The sequence below is a fragment of the Uranotaenia lowii genome, chromosome 2 (assembly GCF_029784155.1).
Source record: "Uranotaenia lowii strain MFRU-FL chromosome 2, ASM2978415v1, whole genome shotgun sequence".
NCBI lineage: Eukaryota > Metazoa > Arthropoda > Insecta > Diptera > Culicidae > Uranotaenia > Uranotaenia lowii.
Window position 1 is genome coordinate 163,556,685 of NC_073692.1, and position 18,713 is coordinate 163,575,397.

The 18,713-nt window shown below is 33.5% G+C and overlaps 1 protein-coding gene across 12 annotated transcripts in view; it reads left to right on the forward strand.

Moving 5' to 3' along the window:
* Positions 1–18,104, forward strand: part of LOC129741933 (ATP-binding cassette sub-family C member Sur) — a 373,059-nt gene extending 354,955 nt beyond the window's left edge. For 11 of the 12 annotated variants that reach the window (XM_055733747.1, XM_055733756.1, XM_055733757.1 and 8 more), the window contains 3 exons: positions 4,268–4,559; positions 4,683–4,879; positions 17,712–18,104. In XM_055733747.1, coding sequence (XP_055589722.1) covers positions 4,268–4,559; positions 4,683–4,879; positions 17,712–18,005 — 783 coding nt within the window. In that variant the 3' untranslated portion in view covers positions 18,006–18,104. Of the gene's footprint in view, positions 1–4,267; positions 4,560–4,682; positions 4,880–17,711 lie in introns of those variants that run through there. The other variant, XM_055733758.1, reaches the window with a different exon arrangement.
* Positions 18,105–18,713: the final 609 nt, after the last annotated feature.

Consider the following 18,713-nt stretch of genomic DNA (forward strand, 5'->3'; position numbering starts at 1 on the left):
CTTATGCCAAATGAAGGGTTATGAAAAATATTTTGTCCATCCTATATAAGAAATTTTGCCAAAACGTTCGCGAGCCAGGTTTTGTAATCTATGCGATCATACACAGCTCTCTGTTTTATTTCATCATCTGAAATTGCTTTAAAATAACGAAATGAATTAGGAAATCACAAATTAATCAGGAAACTCATAAACGTTGCATGTTATTTGGTCAATTTGGATTTGGTGGCCCACGATTCCCCACCATTTTTCAAAATCCAAAAAATATTGCTGTTTTCCAAATAGTCAGAATTTTGAGGAAAATAACTTATTAAAAATTAAAAAAAAACCTTATGATACCTTGAAAATGTAGAAAACCATACCTTTTTTATTTTCATTTTATCTTTTATAATAAAGAAGTTATGGAACAACGAAAAAAAGTGACCCATGATTCCCCACTCTCCCATACATATAGATGATTAAAAAAAAATCGGTTTAGTCGTTTTGAAGATACAGTCATGAAAGTAATCCGGTATAAATGAACCTAACCGGATAATTGTCCCTTTTTTAGAAGGTCGATGAAAACTTTCGGTTCTATTATTCTTTTGCATAGTGCCAAAATGGACAACATTTTTTCTCGTCTTTTCAACTTGTTTGATCAAGACAACTTAAACCAAAAAAAATGTACAGTGTTCAAATTAAGAGCAAACTTTTTGGTGTCTCTTACTTATTTAAGCTTCTTTTTTCTTCGCCAATGATAAATAAAAAAAAATTACAAAAGTGTTTATTTGAATGAGTTCAATACAACTTATTTGCTTAGCTTTTTGGCTCATTTTAATTGTGTATCAAGAATCTTTTCAGACTGAATCATGAATTATCATCTCAAAAAACAACAAAAAGACCTTAAAATCTGAAAAAGTAGACTTTTTTTTCTGAAACACTTTTCCATTCAATTCACGTATGTTGTTTAATCAATCAGATGGATTAATGCATTGACTTTAACAACAACTTTCACAAAGTTTAAGTGTTGTTTATTTAAATTTATTTCCTAAATTTTGAAAGTTATTTGTTTCTGCCTTTTTGATATGGTTAGAATGTTTTTTTTATGTAAATTTTAAGAAGGTTTTTGTAGAAAGGCATTACAATACTACTTCTTCACAAGTTTGAAACAGTGAAAAGTTTTTGAATAACAGAATGTTCAAATAAACTTGACAATTTTCAATAGATATGTTGTAGTTGTGAGAAATGTGAGAATATATCCCACATAAAATTAGAGTGGATTTTTGTGGAGTCTTTTTGAAACTTTAGTTGAAGTTTAAATATTTAAAATTTTCTCATTTGTGAATAAATTCCATCCAATATTTCAATTTCATCTAAAAAATACTAATTTTCAATCCATTAGGTGTAAAATACGTGTAGCAAAAACATAAGTAAAATTGCAAAGCAAAATTCATTCGTGGAGTGGTTATTTATTCGTTATTCAATGTATCAAAACTTTTGTGAATTTTAAAACAATGTTCAAATTTTCCCTAGCATCTCTTTGAGAACTCCTAAACGAGTAAATTTATGACTATCATATTCAAATGTATTATTTAAATGCTCGATCGCGAAAAATCTTGACCGCTTTAAAAATCGTCTTTCTGCCAGCTTTTATGGGCTTTAGACTGGGGATTAACTCCCCCCCCCCCCCCCATGAGCGTCCAAAACTGCCAAACGAAATTTTCTTTTCCAAACTCAATATCCTTATTTAATTTTTAAGTACCACTTAAATGATACAAGAGTAACAAACTCGATTCAGCCAAACCTTTGAAATCTCTTCCAAGGTATATAATTACACTACAGTTTTTTAAAAATATTCTCACGTGTTGATAAAAATTGAGCCCCGAATATGAAAAATCAATAGGATTTTGACCGATTTTTTTCCCTTTATTTGCCTTATCAAACAAAAATTTTAATTTAGCCTTTATAACTATGAATTTTGAAAACATTTTTTCAAATGTTTTACTGTATGATTTTATTAAATATCCAAATTTACCTGAATATTGGCCGGATTTTGGGGAAAATTTTGAATAAAATTCTCGGTTTTTGCCCAGTTGGGAAAAAATCCTGACTCTTAAATGGGTTTTGTATTTAAAAATAATTTTGGATGCAATTTCCATATTCAAACTCATCATTTCGGAGTATGACAAAAAAAGATTTTAAAATATCAAACCATCTTAAAATCTTGGATTTAAAATGATGACTTCTATTTCTTTTTTAGAATTGGAATCAATTTAGTGGTGAAACAGTTTCATCTTTCGTCATTTTCTTTCAGATTCATAAGTTGAATAACAATTGAATAATTGAAGAAAATTTAATGAAATGGAAAACAAAAATTCGAAATTCGAAAAAGAAATTTCTGGTTGAGGGCTGTGGTACATATTTAGCTCTTTGGTTCATAATTTATATACATTATTATCTGGACTCCAGTTTCCAAAATCGTCCTCAAATTAAGAATTCAGTTCTTAAACTTAGGTCGATAATACATTATTCAAGCAATTTAGGTTAGGAATTTAAATCAAAAATTCAGTATTAGCTCGAAGTCAAGTTTTATTAAAGGTTAATATATCAATTTTATTAAGGAATCAATTTGTAGGACAGCTTCTTGATGCGAAATTAAATAATCATTCTCTCTCATCAATTTGGCAACATAAACAAGAAGAAATCACCCATATTTAATAAAATTTTAATTTATTCAAAGGATTTCGTTCTCAGAAAAATCTTGATTAAAGCATTAGAAGTTATTCAAAGGAATCTCACCATAAGCTATATTAAAAAAAAATCGTTGGTCGGAGAACTTGCACTTAATCTTGAAGTAAAATTATAATACTTTTTTAAAAAATAAATGTTATTTATTCGTTGTTTTTGATTTTTTGTATTGCCGACTTTCCAAAAACAACATTTCTAACATAATTATTAAATTTTAATCGAGTTTACAAGAGTAAAAAATAAATCTGATTTCAAACGCTAACTGAAACCCTTACTTCTATTTCTAAAAACAAATTTCTACGTTTTTCACCAATGCTTAAAATAGAAAGGCGTGGGGTTGAAAATAAACAATAAGTTTATTTTTTTATTATTAAATAAAAAATATTTTTTCTGAACTATGATGTCTTAAAAATCCCATATTTATTTTTCAAACGTCATGAAAATGGGAAGCTTTAGGACTTGTTCTCCAAAGAAAGGATTTTAAATAAATATTTTTTATTTGGAATTATTTGAACCTGAATAATGAGGTAGAATAAGGTTGCCAGAATTTTTTCAGCATGTAACCAGGCCGGACGAATCCGGCCAATTTTATATAAAAACCTGGCAAGATCCGAACGTTTGATTTCAAAATTGTCGACAAAAAACCGAGCAAATCTGGGGAAATTTTGTCAAAACCCAAGAATAACTCAACAAAAAATCAAGATAAAAAAACTTGAAGAATTTTTTTTTCATCAACATATATCAGCAGATTTGAAACGTATTTAAGGCTTCCAAAAATATTTATGATTATTTTTCTAAAACTTGCTTGAAAGATTTTGATTTGGACGCAAACATAAAAACTTTTTACAACAATATTTGCTTTTTTGTGTGATTTGGCAAATAAAGTGAATATATCCAGGCAAAATCCGGGCTTTTCCCAATGAAATCCGGACAACCGGGCCAGACCGGATTTTCCTAACTTTTATTTAATATTCGAGCAAACTCGGATAAAACCGGACAATCTCTCAACCGATAGGACTTACACATTTTTTAACTTTCCAATGTTTCAATGTGCAGCAAAAGTGTTATAGGAGGAAATGTGACTGAAGATGATATAATACATTTGACGCTCATAAAATCTTTAATAATGAACAATTTTCGATTTAAAGGCAAATAAAATATTCACATTCGATTAAAATTTTATACATAAATTTAAAAAATTCCGAAAAATTGCTTAGTTTTTGTCATGATTATATCCAGAATTGTTGCCGATTTGATGCTACATATCTGAGCTTGTGACAAAACTTTCATTTTTGGACATTGAATATTAAATTCTAAAGTCAGAATTTTAATTGTATCTCTTGATTGCTGTATAAGTCTTAGTATGAAATCATAGAATCTCAACCACAAGGGTAAACTCTCAAGAAAATGTAGCTTTTCCAAACAGTTTTCATTTCCGGCTACCGTACAAGTAAAGTAAAACTACTCTTTTCACATCCTTTACATCAACTTGCAGAGGGCACTTACAATCTTGTCTTTCTATCTTTCTTCCCCGGCCAAATAGATTGGCATTTGTGGAAGAACCGGAAGCGGTAAATCTTCACTGGCGCTGGCCCTATTCGGTGCCCTGGAAGTATCCGGTGGACGGATTCTGATCGATGACGTCGATATCGGGGCGGTGCACACGGATGAGCTGCGTTCTCGACTTTCCATTATTCCCCAGGAATCGATGCTTTTTGGAGGCAGCCTGAGGGAGAATCTGGACCCGAGGGGTCACTTTAGCGATCTGGAGCTCTGGAACTGTCTGGAGATGGCCCAGCTGAAAGAAACTGTTATTGCGATGGACGATGGATTAGGTAAGGTGGAAAGATTAAACGATGAAGATTTATTCTAAAGTTAAATTGTAAATAGATGTTAAAATATATCGTTACAACAAAAATTTTATTTATCCTCTCCCTTCAATTAACTGTTTTCTCCAGATGCACAAATCAGCGAGGATCGGCCCCTGTTTAGTGCCGGCCAACGTCAGCTCCTCTGCCTGGCCCGGGCCGTCCTTCGGGGTTCCGTTTGCCTGGTTCTGGATGAGGCCACTTCTTCGCTCGACACGGAAACGGAAAAGTTGGTCCTGGAAGCGGCTGCAAAAGCTTTCAAGGGTCGAACCGTACTGACGATAGCGGTAATTGAATCAGTTTCTGTTTATTTTTGCTCTGCCTTCATCAATTCCTCTAACCCTATCCTGCTTCCGATGTTCTTTTTTACCCCACTTTTTTCGCGAAGCTAGTCCTGATGCACTCTGGTGAGAAAAATTAAACGAGTGAATTAGCGATAACGAGTCGATAGCCGGGTTAATTACATGGTTCAGATAGTTGAAGTTGGAGGTTTTTTTTCTCTATTCATTCTGTTCTGTTGGAATTGATTGGAAAAATGTCCGATGCAGCATTTTTATCTATTATCTAGTGAGGTTTCATCAGTTGGAAAAATGTAACGCTTCAAATCGATATGTTGATTAGCATTTCCATCAATAGTTTGTTGCAAAATAGGTGGCTACTTACTGTGGAATTTGCATAATAACATATTTCATTTGTTTGATCTCGACAAATATTAAAATGGACAACTAGGTATGTATTTAGGTTATTTTTTATGGCATTGTTGAAAAAGTTTTCTATGAGTTGCTTCAGAACTATCAGTTTCATTTATTGACTCTGTTTTAATTTAAACTGCTAACAGATTGAAGGATGAAATTCAAACTTTTATTTTGTAAAAAAAATACAACAATTTTACAGGGACATTTTTTTCAAACCTTCAAAAAATAAATTTATTATTCCATTCCGCAACATTCAAACAAACTGACAATAAATGAAGAGAAAACTTGTTATTCGAATAGATTTTTATGTTTTTAAAAAGGCAGTATCTTTTAATATACGAAACAATTATGAATTTGAATAAATAACAGCTTACTTAGTCATATTTTTGAAAAACAAAACGAATGGTTTAAACTACTTTTCAGTAGTAAAAATTTTAGAAAATTGATGCTTTGAAATAATTTAGAAAAATGTATATTGGAAGAATACTGCCACTGGGATAACAATTGTTACATTTCTATTGCATCATGGTCTTTATGAGGAAACTTTCTTATCCTAATAAAATAAGGCCCTACGTCTTTTTAAAAATTCTCAAATCCTGAGGTCTGAAATGTTTTGACTTGATTGAATAAATATTCACCCATGATTTTATTAAGAATTTTAAATCTACATTTTCAAGAATAATGTCATTATGAAAATGTTTTTTTTTTCTGAAAAATGAACATTATCTTTATTTTAACCTCTGGAGCCGAACCAGCTAATCGTGATTGAGCCAATTTTTAAATTCTAGGAAGGATATAGGGGCTTCTGATACAGCTCAGTCGACAAGTCAGTTGCCTCCTGAGCCGATATTCCGTGATTCCGAGCCAAGAGTAACCTTTTTTTTTACTGTAGAAACTTAAAGTAGGCTCACTCATTCGTCTCTTGGTACACCAAGGAGTAAACATTTTTTTAGCTACATATTGTTATTCAGATTTGATATACGATCAATTACATCATAGAATGATCGTTTACAAGTTGAAAAAACAGCATTTACCTACCAAAGTGGAGGCAATATAGGTACATACAAAAATTACACTTCTTTCTAAACCGATGAAAACTATACAAATTGTGCGTTATCCAACACCTTGTACGTAACTATCGGAAGAATGCAAGAGAGCGTCAGATTTTTCTCTTATAACCAGTGCTGCAAATTTTCTGAAAGCACGGAGGATATTGACCAGGGCCGGATTAAGCCACCGGGGGGCCCGGGGCAATTTTTCTCGGAGGGCCCCTATGATTCGTTTTTTTTTGTTTTCAGATGCGATCCCAGAGAATACAAAACATTTTGAACGTGTAAAAGAACTGGAGATGTGTTCAATATATTCTCTTAAAAAAGCCATGTTTTCGTTGAAGAAATTTGTTTCTGGTATCTTCAAATAAAAATTGTTCATTTATCAAGTGCAAAAACTGCGGAAGAGTTAAGAAATTTCTCAAAAATGAAGGTCTGATTGGAACTTCCAAATGTAGAATTTTATTCTCAAATTTTTCAAAACTCTTATCACCAACTAAATTTCTCTGATTTAGAATAATGATCGAATAGATATTTCAAATGTTTTTCATTTCATCATTGACCGTTGAGGAATGTTCACCTTATGACAAATGGAATGTATTATGAAGATTTGAAACATAGAACACAAAATTAAAAAAAAAATAAACAAAATAATTATTTTCAAATTTTATAGAGATACAGATATAAGAGTTGAAGAATTCAAAACATCAAATTTGGTTATTTTCACAACCACAATTCAGTGTCTCATATCTAAATCATAATTTCAAATCAAGTTTTGAGAAACGAAATATTAATTTAATTTGAAAAATGGAGATTTGAAGTAGCAATCACAGCAGAAATTTCACCAAATGTATATTTTAATTTTAAATCTTTGAAACGCAAAAAGTGTTTTCATGAGATGTTTATGAATATAATTCTCATCAGATAAAAAAATGTTATCAAATTGTTTTTCTAAATATGACAGAAGTTTCATTCGATGCCCCCAAAGCCAAAGGGGTAGAAGTGAAAAAAAAAATGAAATGAATTTATCAACCAACGGTTATTTCAACAAAAATGATTGATATGTGAAAAATATACCCGGTATTAACCCGGATATTGCCCGGGTAAAATTCTGAGATGTTTTTCATTAAGCTTCTCTGCACTCTCTTAGCACTGTGAGCCAGTTTTGACGAAATTAGCTGTTATTTTAGAGCAGTAACCATTACTTGGAAAGTTTACGTAAAAATAAACATTATAGTTGTGCAAGACGTTTATGTGGAATGAAAATGAGAAGATCCTGACAAAATATCCTGACTGACATGTTTCGGTAAAAAAAAATTAAAATTTGAGGTATTTTTCCTCATTTTTTTTCGAATTCGGGTTACATTTTTTCCCAGATTTTGAATATTTTGAATTTCAATACCAAGATTTTGATGTTCCCAGCCCGAAAAATGCGGGAGAAATTTTTCATTGTTTACCCTAAGGGCCCCCCTTAATTTATGTGAGAGGAAAACTATTCTAGACATTAATTCACGGGGTCCCCATTAGTTGTTATATTTCAAGTTTTTATTCCGATTTTCTAGTTTTTATAACTTTTCATTTATTTGTAGAAATTTAGGTAGTATGATTTAGGTCCTGTTAAAACTTTTTATTCCCTCGGAGGGGGGGGGGGATTGAGCCGAGGAGCCCGGGGCAGTGCCCCTTTTGCCCCCCCCCCCTCCCCTTTAATGCGGCGTTGATATTGACTGTGAGTTTCTTTCAGTGTAAAAAGCTCAAAATAAAATGAAAGAAGGAGAATTCTGATTGGCTCATTCATTCTTGATGCTAACGGAAAACGTTGTGAACATGTCAGTACATATCCGGGCCGGACAAACCGTGCAATTTTCATATTAAAACCTGGCAAAACCCGGGCATTCGATTTCAAATTGACGATCATAAATCCGATCAATATCCGCGTAAATTTTCTCACAATTTAGAAAATTCATCAACAAAAATCAAGAAAAAAAATGAACAAAAAAATTTCATCAAAATTCATTGATAGATTTTGAACCGTATTTTAGGATTCCATAAAACCTTTCTAAATTATTTTTATAAAACTTGCTCAAAAAATTCGTTTTGGAGGTGTTTGTTGTTTTTTTTAAATTTATTTTTTTTAAATTTTCCTAATAAAGTGAATAAACCCGGGCAAAATCCGGGCATTTTTCATTGAAATCCGGGCAAAATCCGAATAAAACCGGGCAATCTGACAACCTTATAGTAGATAGCTTACTCGTGAACCAGAACAAACTTTTTTCACACGATTGGGCATTTCTGTCACTCACTGTATTCGATCAGTAAATGCAGTTTTAGTTTTTGATCAGTGTCAGTGAAAATTGTTTCGTAAGGCATTTGTTTTGCCATTTTTTGAAATTGTGAACAAAAACCTGATTTGAAATCGCTAAGGCTAGACGAATATTCAGAAGGTAACGGGATGCTATGGGATGAATAAAAAAGTCCTGGCGATTGAATTGATGGCAATTGATAGTAACAAAATTATGACAAATGTGATAAAAGTTTGATAACAATCTGACAAATAAGACAAAATTTTAATACATGTAAAATACAGCAAAAATATGACAAATGCATTAAAAATGACAAAATTATGACAAAAATAGGATAAACGAGGGTGATAATATGACAAAATTATGACAATAGTATGCCAAAGATCTGCAAGATTTCACAGTTGATAAAAATATGTCATTAATATGAAAAACAAAACAACTATAAACAACTATGACAAAAAAATACAGTAATCAGACAAATATGGTTAAATATGACAAATATCACAAAACTATGGCATAACTATGACAAAAAATAGACAATACAATACTGACAAATATGCTGAAAATATGTCATTATTATGACAAAAGTGTGACATAAATATAACAAATTAAAAAATATAAAAACTCTATTCCTCTATTTACTATGTAAATAATAAAAACTCTATTAACTTTTGTTGAAAATATGACAAACGTGAAAAATAAAAGTTAAAATTATGAAAACAAATCAGATAATTTTGTCATGTTTGTCAGAATTTTATCATAATTCTGACATATTTTTCCAATTGTCATATTTTTGTCGTGTTTTATTATTTAGCTGTCAATTTTATGCCATGAGTTTGTCATGTTTTTTTCATTTTATTGTCATATTTTTTTTTTCAATGCCAATATTTTATTATGGTTTTGTGATATTTCCGTTATATTTGTAAAACTTTTGTCATAATTTTTTAAACCTAATTTTCCTTTGTTTTGGCATGTCTTTTTAATTTTATTGTAAATTTTTTGTCATATTTGACTGATTTCTGTTATTTTTTTTGTCAAGTTTTCAAAATATTTGTCATAATTATGTCATTATTTGTCATTTAATTACTAGTTTTGTCATGTTTGTGTCATAGTTTAGTCATATTAGTCATATTTTGTCGTAGTTTTGTCACAGTTTTGTCCCCCACACGCTCCCTCGTCAGGGTTCTTCACACTCATTTTTCAACCATCCCACCTCATCACACCATTTATAAAACACCTTTTTTTGTAATCAAAATTCTAAAAAATAGCGATTCCAAAAGCAATTACTCCATTTCCTCAAGTCTTGCGAGTAGATTTGTCTGAGCTTTGTCACCACTCATCTGAACTTAATGACATTGGAATGAAGCTTTTTCCACTTTCAGCATTGTTTGCCTGAAACTGAAAATGATGTTTGGCTTATCTCATGAACCTGCAAATAGCCTGAATGTCTACTGACAACCGAAGTTGCCGATTCGTGAATGAGTGTGCAGAGTGCTTTCGGAAACTGATCGTACACTGCAACAAATTCAAATGAATATTGAAAGCTGACACTGAATTTTTGCAGCCATGCTCATAGCCTTGAAATCGTTGCCAGCGAAAATATTTTCCAGCTCTCTCATTGGTCGATATTACCCAATTCTCATCTGATTTTAAGCTTTCCGGATGCACTGCTAGTGCAGAGAAAACAGGACGATGATTTTCTCACATGAATTCCGCGCAGGAGCAAAATCATTTCAAAATTTACGAACATGGCGGACTTTCTATCATATCCGATTTAAACTGCCTTCGGACGACATGTTAAACGATCTTTTCACAATGCAGTTCGCAACACAATTGTAAACGATTTAAATTAACATTCCAGATACGATTCCATGTTTGCTGGGATCGAATAAAGTTGTATCGGTCGAGTTTTCAAAGACTGCCCGCCAACTGCAAGTTGATATAAAGTCGCGCATGCCAAGAAGCTTAACTCAACTTAGCATAATTAACTGCTCCCATTTTCTTTACTTATTTGAACCCGAAATGCTTCATACATTTTAGAACAGTGAAATAAAAGATGTTTTGAATCTGGTTCTTAAATAAAATATTGAAAACGATTTACAAAACTGATTCTTTTTTTGAACCTTCAATAAGGGCGCCTGCTATATCCTTGTAGTTAAGAGCTTGAAAAAGGTATAAAATATGAAAGATCAATATTGCTCTCTAGGACCGAGGTTATCTCTGCATCCTCGAATTTTGTTTAAGGTATGATAGAAAGGATTTAATTGGGAACCACTTTTGACTAGTGTGAAGGTTTTAACAAATTCTTCTCTAAACGTTAAACATTCTGAAAGAGAAAATTGTGGGGTTGGAAGTTTCGATATAGTGTGCATACGAAATAATTTTTTGAAAATACTCTAAAGTTTATAACTTTCCATCCATTTTAAAACAGTTTTTCTGAAAATGGCTGGAAGTTGAGTTGGTCAAAAAACGTTAAAAAATAGCCGTTTTAATTTCGTCTTACATAAACCACCGAATTATATCAATAAAAGAAAACTATTTAAAAATTGCCGTGATCAAAACTTAACAACAAATGAAAATTGTGCTGATAAATCATAACCATATAAACACATAAAACGATTTAAATTTGATAGCATCAGAATCATAAAAATGAATACTGAAACTCTTAGCACTAAACATGAAAAGGCTACTCTGTGTCACTAAAAAGCAAATTTGTAAACTCGTTACAGTATAAACACATTGCAGGCCAAATACTAGCATTCTCGCTTGCCGCGAGTGAACCTCTTTAAGAATCATAACTCAATTGTTATAAATTCAATGTTCAAACTGTTTGTAGAATGAACACAACACTTTCAATACCTCAAAGATACATTTGTTAAATTTGGTCCATCGAGTTTCAAAATGAAAAATGCTGAATTTCGATGATTTTTCGGATAACATTTAAAAAAAATGTGGTAAGGATCGAAAACCGGCATTCAAAATTTCAGTATATGTCTGTCGAAAATAATTACAGAAAACGAGTTTTCAATTGGGCAACGAAAATGTCTTATCGTTTATTGGATTTACCACGTTCAAACATATAAAAAGCATTAAATTAATTTCTAGAGCCCCAAAAGAGCTAAAGAATAAATCGGTTTTATTTTGACAGTTCTCTTTGGTGTGATTAAAGACAACTGATTGCTCAGCCAAATTAATATCGAAGATTTTGGGCTTCGACCATACCAAACTGAACGCCATCAGCATTTTTTCGAATCACTTGAGTTTGATGTACGAATATTTTCAACTATGGACGATTTCCGTAAAACTTAACGACCAAAATCAAATAAAAATGATTTGACTTTCAAAATCTGCAGTTTAAAATTTTTCTCATGGCGTTCAGTTCGGTCTGGTCGAAGCCCGGTAATTTCATGTATTTGTGAGATTTCTAACAAAATATGCGGATTTTTTTTTAAATCACTGTTATTTCTTCAGATGTGCTAATTCAAACAATTTTTTAAATTTCAATCAATCACAAACATCCTACTGCACTCTAATAACAAGGTTTGGAAGAAATGAGCGAAATCGTATTGAATAGAATAAATTATTTCAATAATTATTTTTCAACTTTGATGAGCCATTACTTTTAAAATACTCAAAATAGTGACTTCAAACCAGTTCAATTGTGTTATACGAGTTAAAATGGTACTCTTTTATTTAATCAATAACTTCTATTCTAATTTAGAAAAAAGTCATGCAGTAAAGTATCAAAACTCATTCGCTTTTTTCTACAAGTTCTACATTTTAAACAACGAGATCCGAAAGTGATCTGATAGACATTTGAAAGTAACCCTCTAAACTAACCCAGTCTAAATTCTACTGAGTGATACTGTAGAGATGACCAACAACCTTTAAATAAAATTGTAATCAATTGATATGATTTTAACTTTTTCCATGAAAAACAAAGCTTCTTCTCGTGTTTATAAAAATGAAGCTAAAATGGCAATATCAAGAGTAAAACTGAAATTTTATTTTAGGTTTATTTGATTTTTTTTTGGATGAATTTTCATGCATCATCTTCCATACAAACTTGCATACAAATTTCCATAAAAAATTGAAACTTGATGAGCTGATTCATGAATTTATGGAAAAAGTCGGAATTGGCTTAGGAAGCGCAGATTTTTAAGACTGCTGCTGCTGCTGCTGATTGTTTGTTTTTAATTGGCTTTGGTGGAAATAGACGCAACTGGTTTCGGAAGGGCTGAAATTCTGCGCTACTGCTGCTGATATAATAAATTTTATATGGCTTTCCGTTGGAAAAAAAAACGGAATTAGTTTAGGAAGCGCAGATTGTTTTCATTTAGCCTTTCATTAGAAAATAGTGGATTGGCTTAGGAGGCGCAGATTTGAAGGTTGTTGCTGCTGATTGTTTTGATTTGACCTTCTGGTGAAATAAGATGGAATTGGTTAAGCAAGTGCAGATTTTTAAGGCTGCTGATGACTGTTTGTTAGATTGAGCCTTCCAGTGGATAAAGACGGAATTAGCTTAAGAAGCGTATATATTTAAGACTGCTGAGCTGCTGATTGCTTGTTTTGATTTGGCCTTCGCTCAAAAAAAGACGGAATGGGCTTAAGCAGCGCAGAATTTAAGGCTGATGTTGCTGATTATTGTTTTGATATGGCCTCCTGGAGGAATAAGATGGAATTTGCTTGGGAAGCGCAGATTTGTTTGTTATGATTTGGCTTTCCGGTGAAAAAAAAAGGAATCGGCTTAGGAAGCACAGAATTTGAAAGCAACTGCAGTTGATTGTGTGTTGTGGTTTGAAATTTCGCTGCAAAAAAGCGGACTGACTTAGCACGCTTCAATGGAAAAGACGGATTCGCTTAGGAAGCGCAGATTTTTAAGATTGCTGCTGCTGATTGATTGTTGTGATTTTGCCGTTAAATAAAGAATGTATTGGCTAATACAATAAAGACGTATTGGCTTATGAAGCGCAGATTTATATGGCTGCTGCTGATTGTTTGTTATGATTTGGCCATCCGGTGAAAAAAAAAAGATGGATTGGCTGAGGAAGCGCTGATTTCAAGGGTACTGCTGCTGATTGAATGTTTATTTTGCCATCCGGTGGATAAAGACAGAATAAACTAAGAAAACACAGATTTTTTAGGCTACTGCTGCTGCCTTTCGGTGGAAAATTACGGATTGGTTTAGGAAGCGCTGATTTTAAGGCTGCTGCTACTGATTGTTTGTTGATTTAGCCATCCGGTGGATAAAGTCAGACTTAGCTTAGGAAACGTAGACAATTTCGGTGGAAAATGAAGGATTGGCTTAGGAGGCGCAGTTTTGATGGGGGCTGCTGCTGATTGTTTTGATTTGGCTTTCTGGTAGAATAAGATGGAATAAGCTTAGGAAGCTTGGATTTTTAAGTCAGATGCTGATTGTTTGTAAGATTTGGCCTTCCGATGGGAAAAGACAGATTGGCCATTGGACACTTTCTTAAAAGTGTAGATTTCAAGCCTGTCTGCTGATTGTTTGATTTGATTAGGCCTTCCGGTGGATACAGAGGGCATTAGCTTAGGAAGCGTATGAATTAACGTTTTACCATCTTTATGGCATTCGCGACTTTATCAACGTTACAGTTGGCGGATCGTTATTGAAAAACTTATCCGGTAAAACTGTGTTAGATGTTTACTCTCGGGCTCGAACTCGCAGACATCGGCTCAGGAGACAACAGACTTGCCAACTAAGCTATATCACAAGCCCACGGTGAAATAAGATGGATTTAGCTTATAACGCGCAGATCTGATTGTTATGATTTGGCTGTCTGAAAAGAGACGAAATTGGTTTAGAAAGCGCAGAATTTTAAAGCTGCTGCTATTGATTGTATTTATGTTGTGGTTTGAACTTCCGGTGCGAAAGGATGGACTGACTTAGCCTTTGCTTTTTAAGGCTGTGGCTGCTGATTGTTTTTTTTTTATTTGATCATGCGATGGATTAGACGGTTTTTCTCAGGAAGCGCAGATTTTCAAGGTTGCTGCTGCTGATTGTTTGTTGTGAGTTTTCCATCCGTTAAAAAAAAGACGTATTGGCTTAGGAAGCGCAGAATTTTAAGGCTACTGCTGCTGCTGATTGTTTGTTGTGATTTTGCCATCCGGTGAAAAAAGACGGACTGGCTTAGGAAGCGCCGATTTTAATGCTGCTGCTGCTGCTGTTGATTGATTGATGATTTGGCCACCCGATGGATAACGACAGAATTAGCTGAGGAAACTTAGAAATTGAAGACTGCTGAGCAGCTGATTGTTTGTTTTGATTCGGCTTTGCGCAGATTCTTAAGCCTGCTGTTGCTTCTGATTGTTTGTTTTGATTTTGCCTTTCGGTTGAAAATTACGGATTGGCTTAAGAAGCGCAGATTTGTTGCTAGCTGCTGCTGATTGTTTTGATTTTTATTTCTGGTAGAAGAAGATGGAATTAGCTATGGAAGCTCAGATTTTAAGGCTGCTGCTGATTGTTTGTTAGTTTTGGCCTTCCGGTGTGAAAAGACGGATTGGCTTAGGAAGTGTAGATTTCAAGCCTGTTGTTGCAGATTTTTTGTTTTGATTAGGCCTTCCGGTGGATACAGACGGAATTAGCTTAGGAAGCGTATGAATTCAAGTCTGCTGAGCTGCTAATTGTTTGTTTTGATTTGGCCTTCGCTGGAAAAAGACGGAATTGTCTTCAGAATCGCAGAATTTAAGACTGATGCTGCTGATTATTGTTTTGAAATGGCTTCCCGATGGAATAAGATGGAATTAGCTTAGGAAGCGCAGATTTGATTGTTATGATTTGGTCTTCCGGTGAAAAAAGTCTGAATCGGCTTAGGAAGCACAGAATTTTAAAGCTGCTGCGGTTGATTGTATGTTGTAATTTGATCATCCGGTGAAAAAGACGGATGTACTTAGGAGGCACAGATTTTTAAGGTTGCTGCTGCTGATTGATTGTTGTGATTTTGCCTTCCGGTGAAAAAAGGCGTATTTGCTTAGGAAGCGCAGATTTGTTGTGATATTGCTATCCGGTGGAAAAAAAGAAAGATTGGCTTAGGAGGCGCTGATTTTAAGGCTACTGCTGCTGATTGTTTATTTGGCCATCCGGTGGATAAAGACAGAAAAAACTTAAGCAGCACAGATTTTTAAGGCAGTTGCTGCTGCTGCTGATTGTTTATTTTGATTTTGCCTTTCGGTGGAAAATTCCAGATTGGCTTAAGAAGCGCAGATTTGAAGGTTGCTGCTGCTGGTTGTTTGTTGTGCTTTCGCCATCCGGTAAAAAAAGGATTGGCTTAGGAAGCGCTAATTTTAAGGCTGCTGCTGCTAATTGTTTATTAGATTTGGCATTCCGGTGGGAAAAGACGGATTGGCTAAGGAAGTGCAGAATTCAAGCCTGTTGCTGCTGATTGTTTGTTTTGATATGGCTTCCCGGGGAAATAAGATGGAATAAGCCTAGGAAGCGCAAATTTTATTTAATGATTTAGCTTCCGGTGGAATAATACGGAATTGGCTTGGCTTAGGAAACGCAGGATTGAGGGTTGTTGCTGTTGATTGTTTGTTGAGAATTGTATGTACTATACAATTGAGATCAAGAATGTTTGAAAAATAAATTTTGTTTAAAAGGAAACCATAATTCTGTAAATAAAAGGCCGCCGACCGTGGCCTAGAGGATAGCGTTCAAGTCTTCTAAGCCAGAGGTCATGAGATGAAGTCTTGGTCACGGCAAACATAGTACTCTTTCTGTGGGTTGATGGTGTTAGCATTAGTAAAATGCTAGCCATTATATCCTTGAAAGATGTACGCTTAGTCTTAAGTAGAATTTAGATCTCTTCAAAGAAACATGAAGTTTCACTGAGATCCTATGTGTGTGTGTTCGTTTGAAGTTTCTATTAAGAAAAGAGGTCAGAAAGAATGTAGAGATGAGATGAAAGATAAGCAGAAAATAAATAAAATTTGATAAATTTGAAATGCCTGCTCTAAAAATGAATTGTAGAATTAAGAGGAAGGATATTTTGAAAAATAAAAACAGTTTTCGTTTGCATAGAATGGAATGAAGAATAAAAGTGACAGATAATTGGAAAATAATGTCTTGTTTTAAAAAATGGATAAATAAAAAGTTTCAGTACTGAATAAAGGTGAGAAGGAATGATTTGAAAGATTAGATATGCACAACATAAAACAAATAACAGTTGTATTCAGCAACACTGAAAAAAAAAATTTAAATAAATTTCTATTAACGTTTGTTATTTTGGCAACAGTGGGCAAAACAAACAAATCCAAGTCAGTCATTGATCAATTTTAGTGAGCGACGGTCGTGTTTGAGTAAATCTCTGAATCGAGGTACGAAAAAATCATGAAATCACGACAGTTCGGTGACCCAAAAGGTATAAAAAGCATATGGGAGTCAGCTTACAGGAGTGTTTGAAACAGTCACACACAATGTTAAAGCTTAGTTTTCATAGCATTGAATTCTGTATTTTTTTTAAATTTATTTTTTATTTTCAAAGCATTTGTCAACTGAGATCGAAAATAGTTTAAGTGCTACTTTCAAGTATAGATTTCAATTGAAATAAATGATTTTAAATTTCTTGAACCAGAATTTTTTTTACACTTTCGAGGATAAATTGTTTCAATTCAATGCTTTTGCAATGCTTGCTGATTATGCTTTTCAAAGTTTTGAAAACATGATTCATGAATTTCAATGTTCTCTAAGCAATACGTTATCTTATAAGTTCTCAAAGTGTTTCATACCATGCCTCTCTAGGCTCCCGATGATAAGCCGGAAGTAAATTTCCGAAGAACATTATTAATTATCACCTCCCCAGTAGTGCTGAAATTGCTTCCTTCGTCCTTTCCCCTCAAGACAATCCTAACCTTGCTGGTGCTGAACCTTGACATTTGTTTCCAGGAGCCTAGCAAAAAAAAAAAATAAAACCTAGGAAAAGGAGAACATCCGGTTCAGCTGCAACATTATTATAAATGAGCATAGTGTTACTATGTACCCGGAGCCGAGTTTTTTTACAGTATGTTTTCTTTTTTTTTATCTCCTTCTCGGTACAACACGATTATCGTTATTAGCATCGATTGCACTCGCTGTTCGATTACGACCGGGTTATAGTACTTGAACGGGGCCAGATCGTGGAAGACGGATGTCCCCGGGTGCTGAGGAAACGGCCTGGATCAAAGTTCGCCGCCATGCTGATGAAAGCCTCGGAGGGGCATGAAGCGGTTCCGGTGACGACGACTGGCGGCAGCACTGCTGGAAACGGTAAAAATACAGGCGGAAGCTTTCTGGAGTTTTTCCGGCAACGTTATAGGAGAGAGCCTTTGGTGAGGAATGCTTCCGAGACGCAGGAAGAGTCTACGGTGTGAAAACAGAGGAAAGGCTTACACATGTTGCTTGAAGTCAAGTTGACCTTACCATGAGCTTAGATTTTGAATAAACGGATAAGAAGGATATATTTTTCAGAATGACTTGTGTTTTTTTACTAGAGGAATACCTGATGACCTATTTGACAGCTCAATTCTGATAAAATATTTACGTTAACACTAAAAAATTTTGTTGTAATTAAACCTTAATATGTATCGCCTAAAACAGGTGTTTGAAAAGTTGAAAAGATAATGAGTACATCACTTTTACTGTTTGTCGGAAAATAAGGTAGATTGATTAATTTACTACTAACAGAGAATATATCGACATTTATTTTCAATATTTCAGTTGAATAAGAGATTTATACTCCCGGAATACGAAAAATGTGTATTTCTACATTATAAACAGAAAAAGTTTCGTTGAGATATGCATAAGTGAGAGGCTAGTTTAATGCACCTAATAAGTAAATATTTTACCCAATATCCCAATAGATGAGTGTATGAAACTGTATGCACATAAGCAGACATCTGTTTTCTTTAAATTTGAGCAATTTTAATGTTAAAATTTCTTGTAGTTTTTGAGTAAATTAAAGTTTTTAAAACAAAATCAGTTATTAAACGTTAAGGTTGCCAGAATTTTTTCAGCATGATTTCGGACCGGACTAATCCGAGCTATTTTATTTTAAAACCTGGCAAAATCCGGGCATTTGA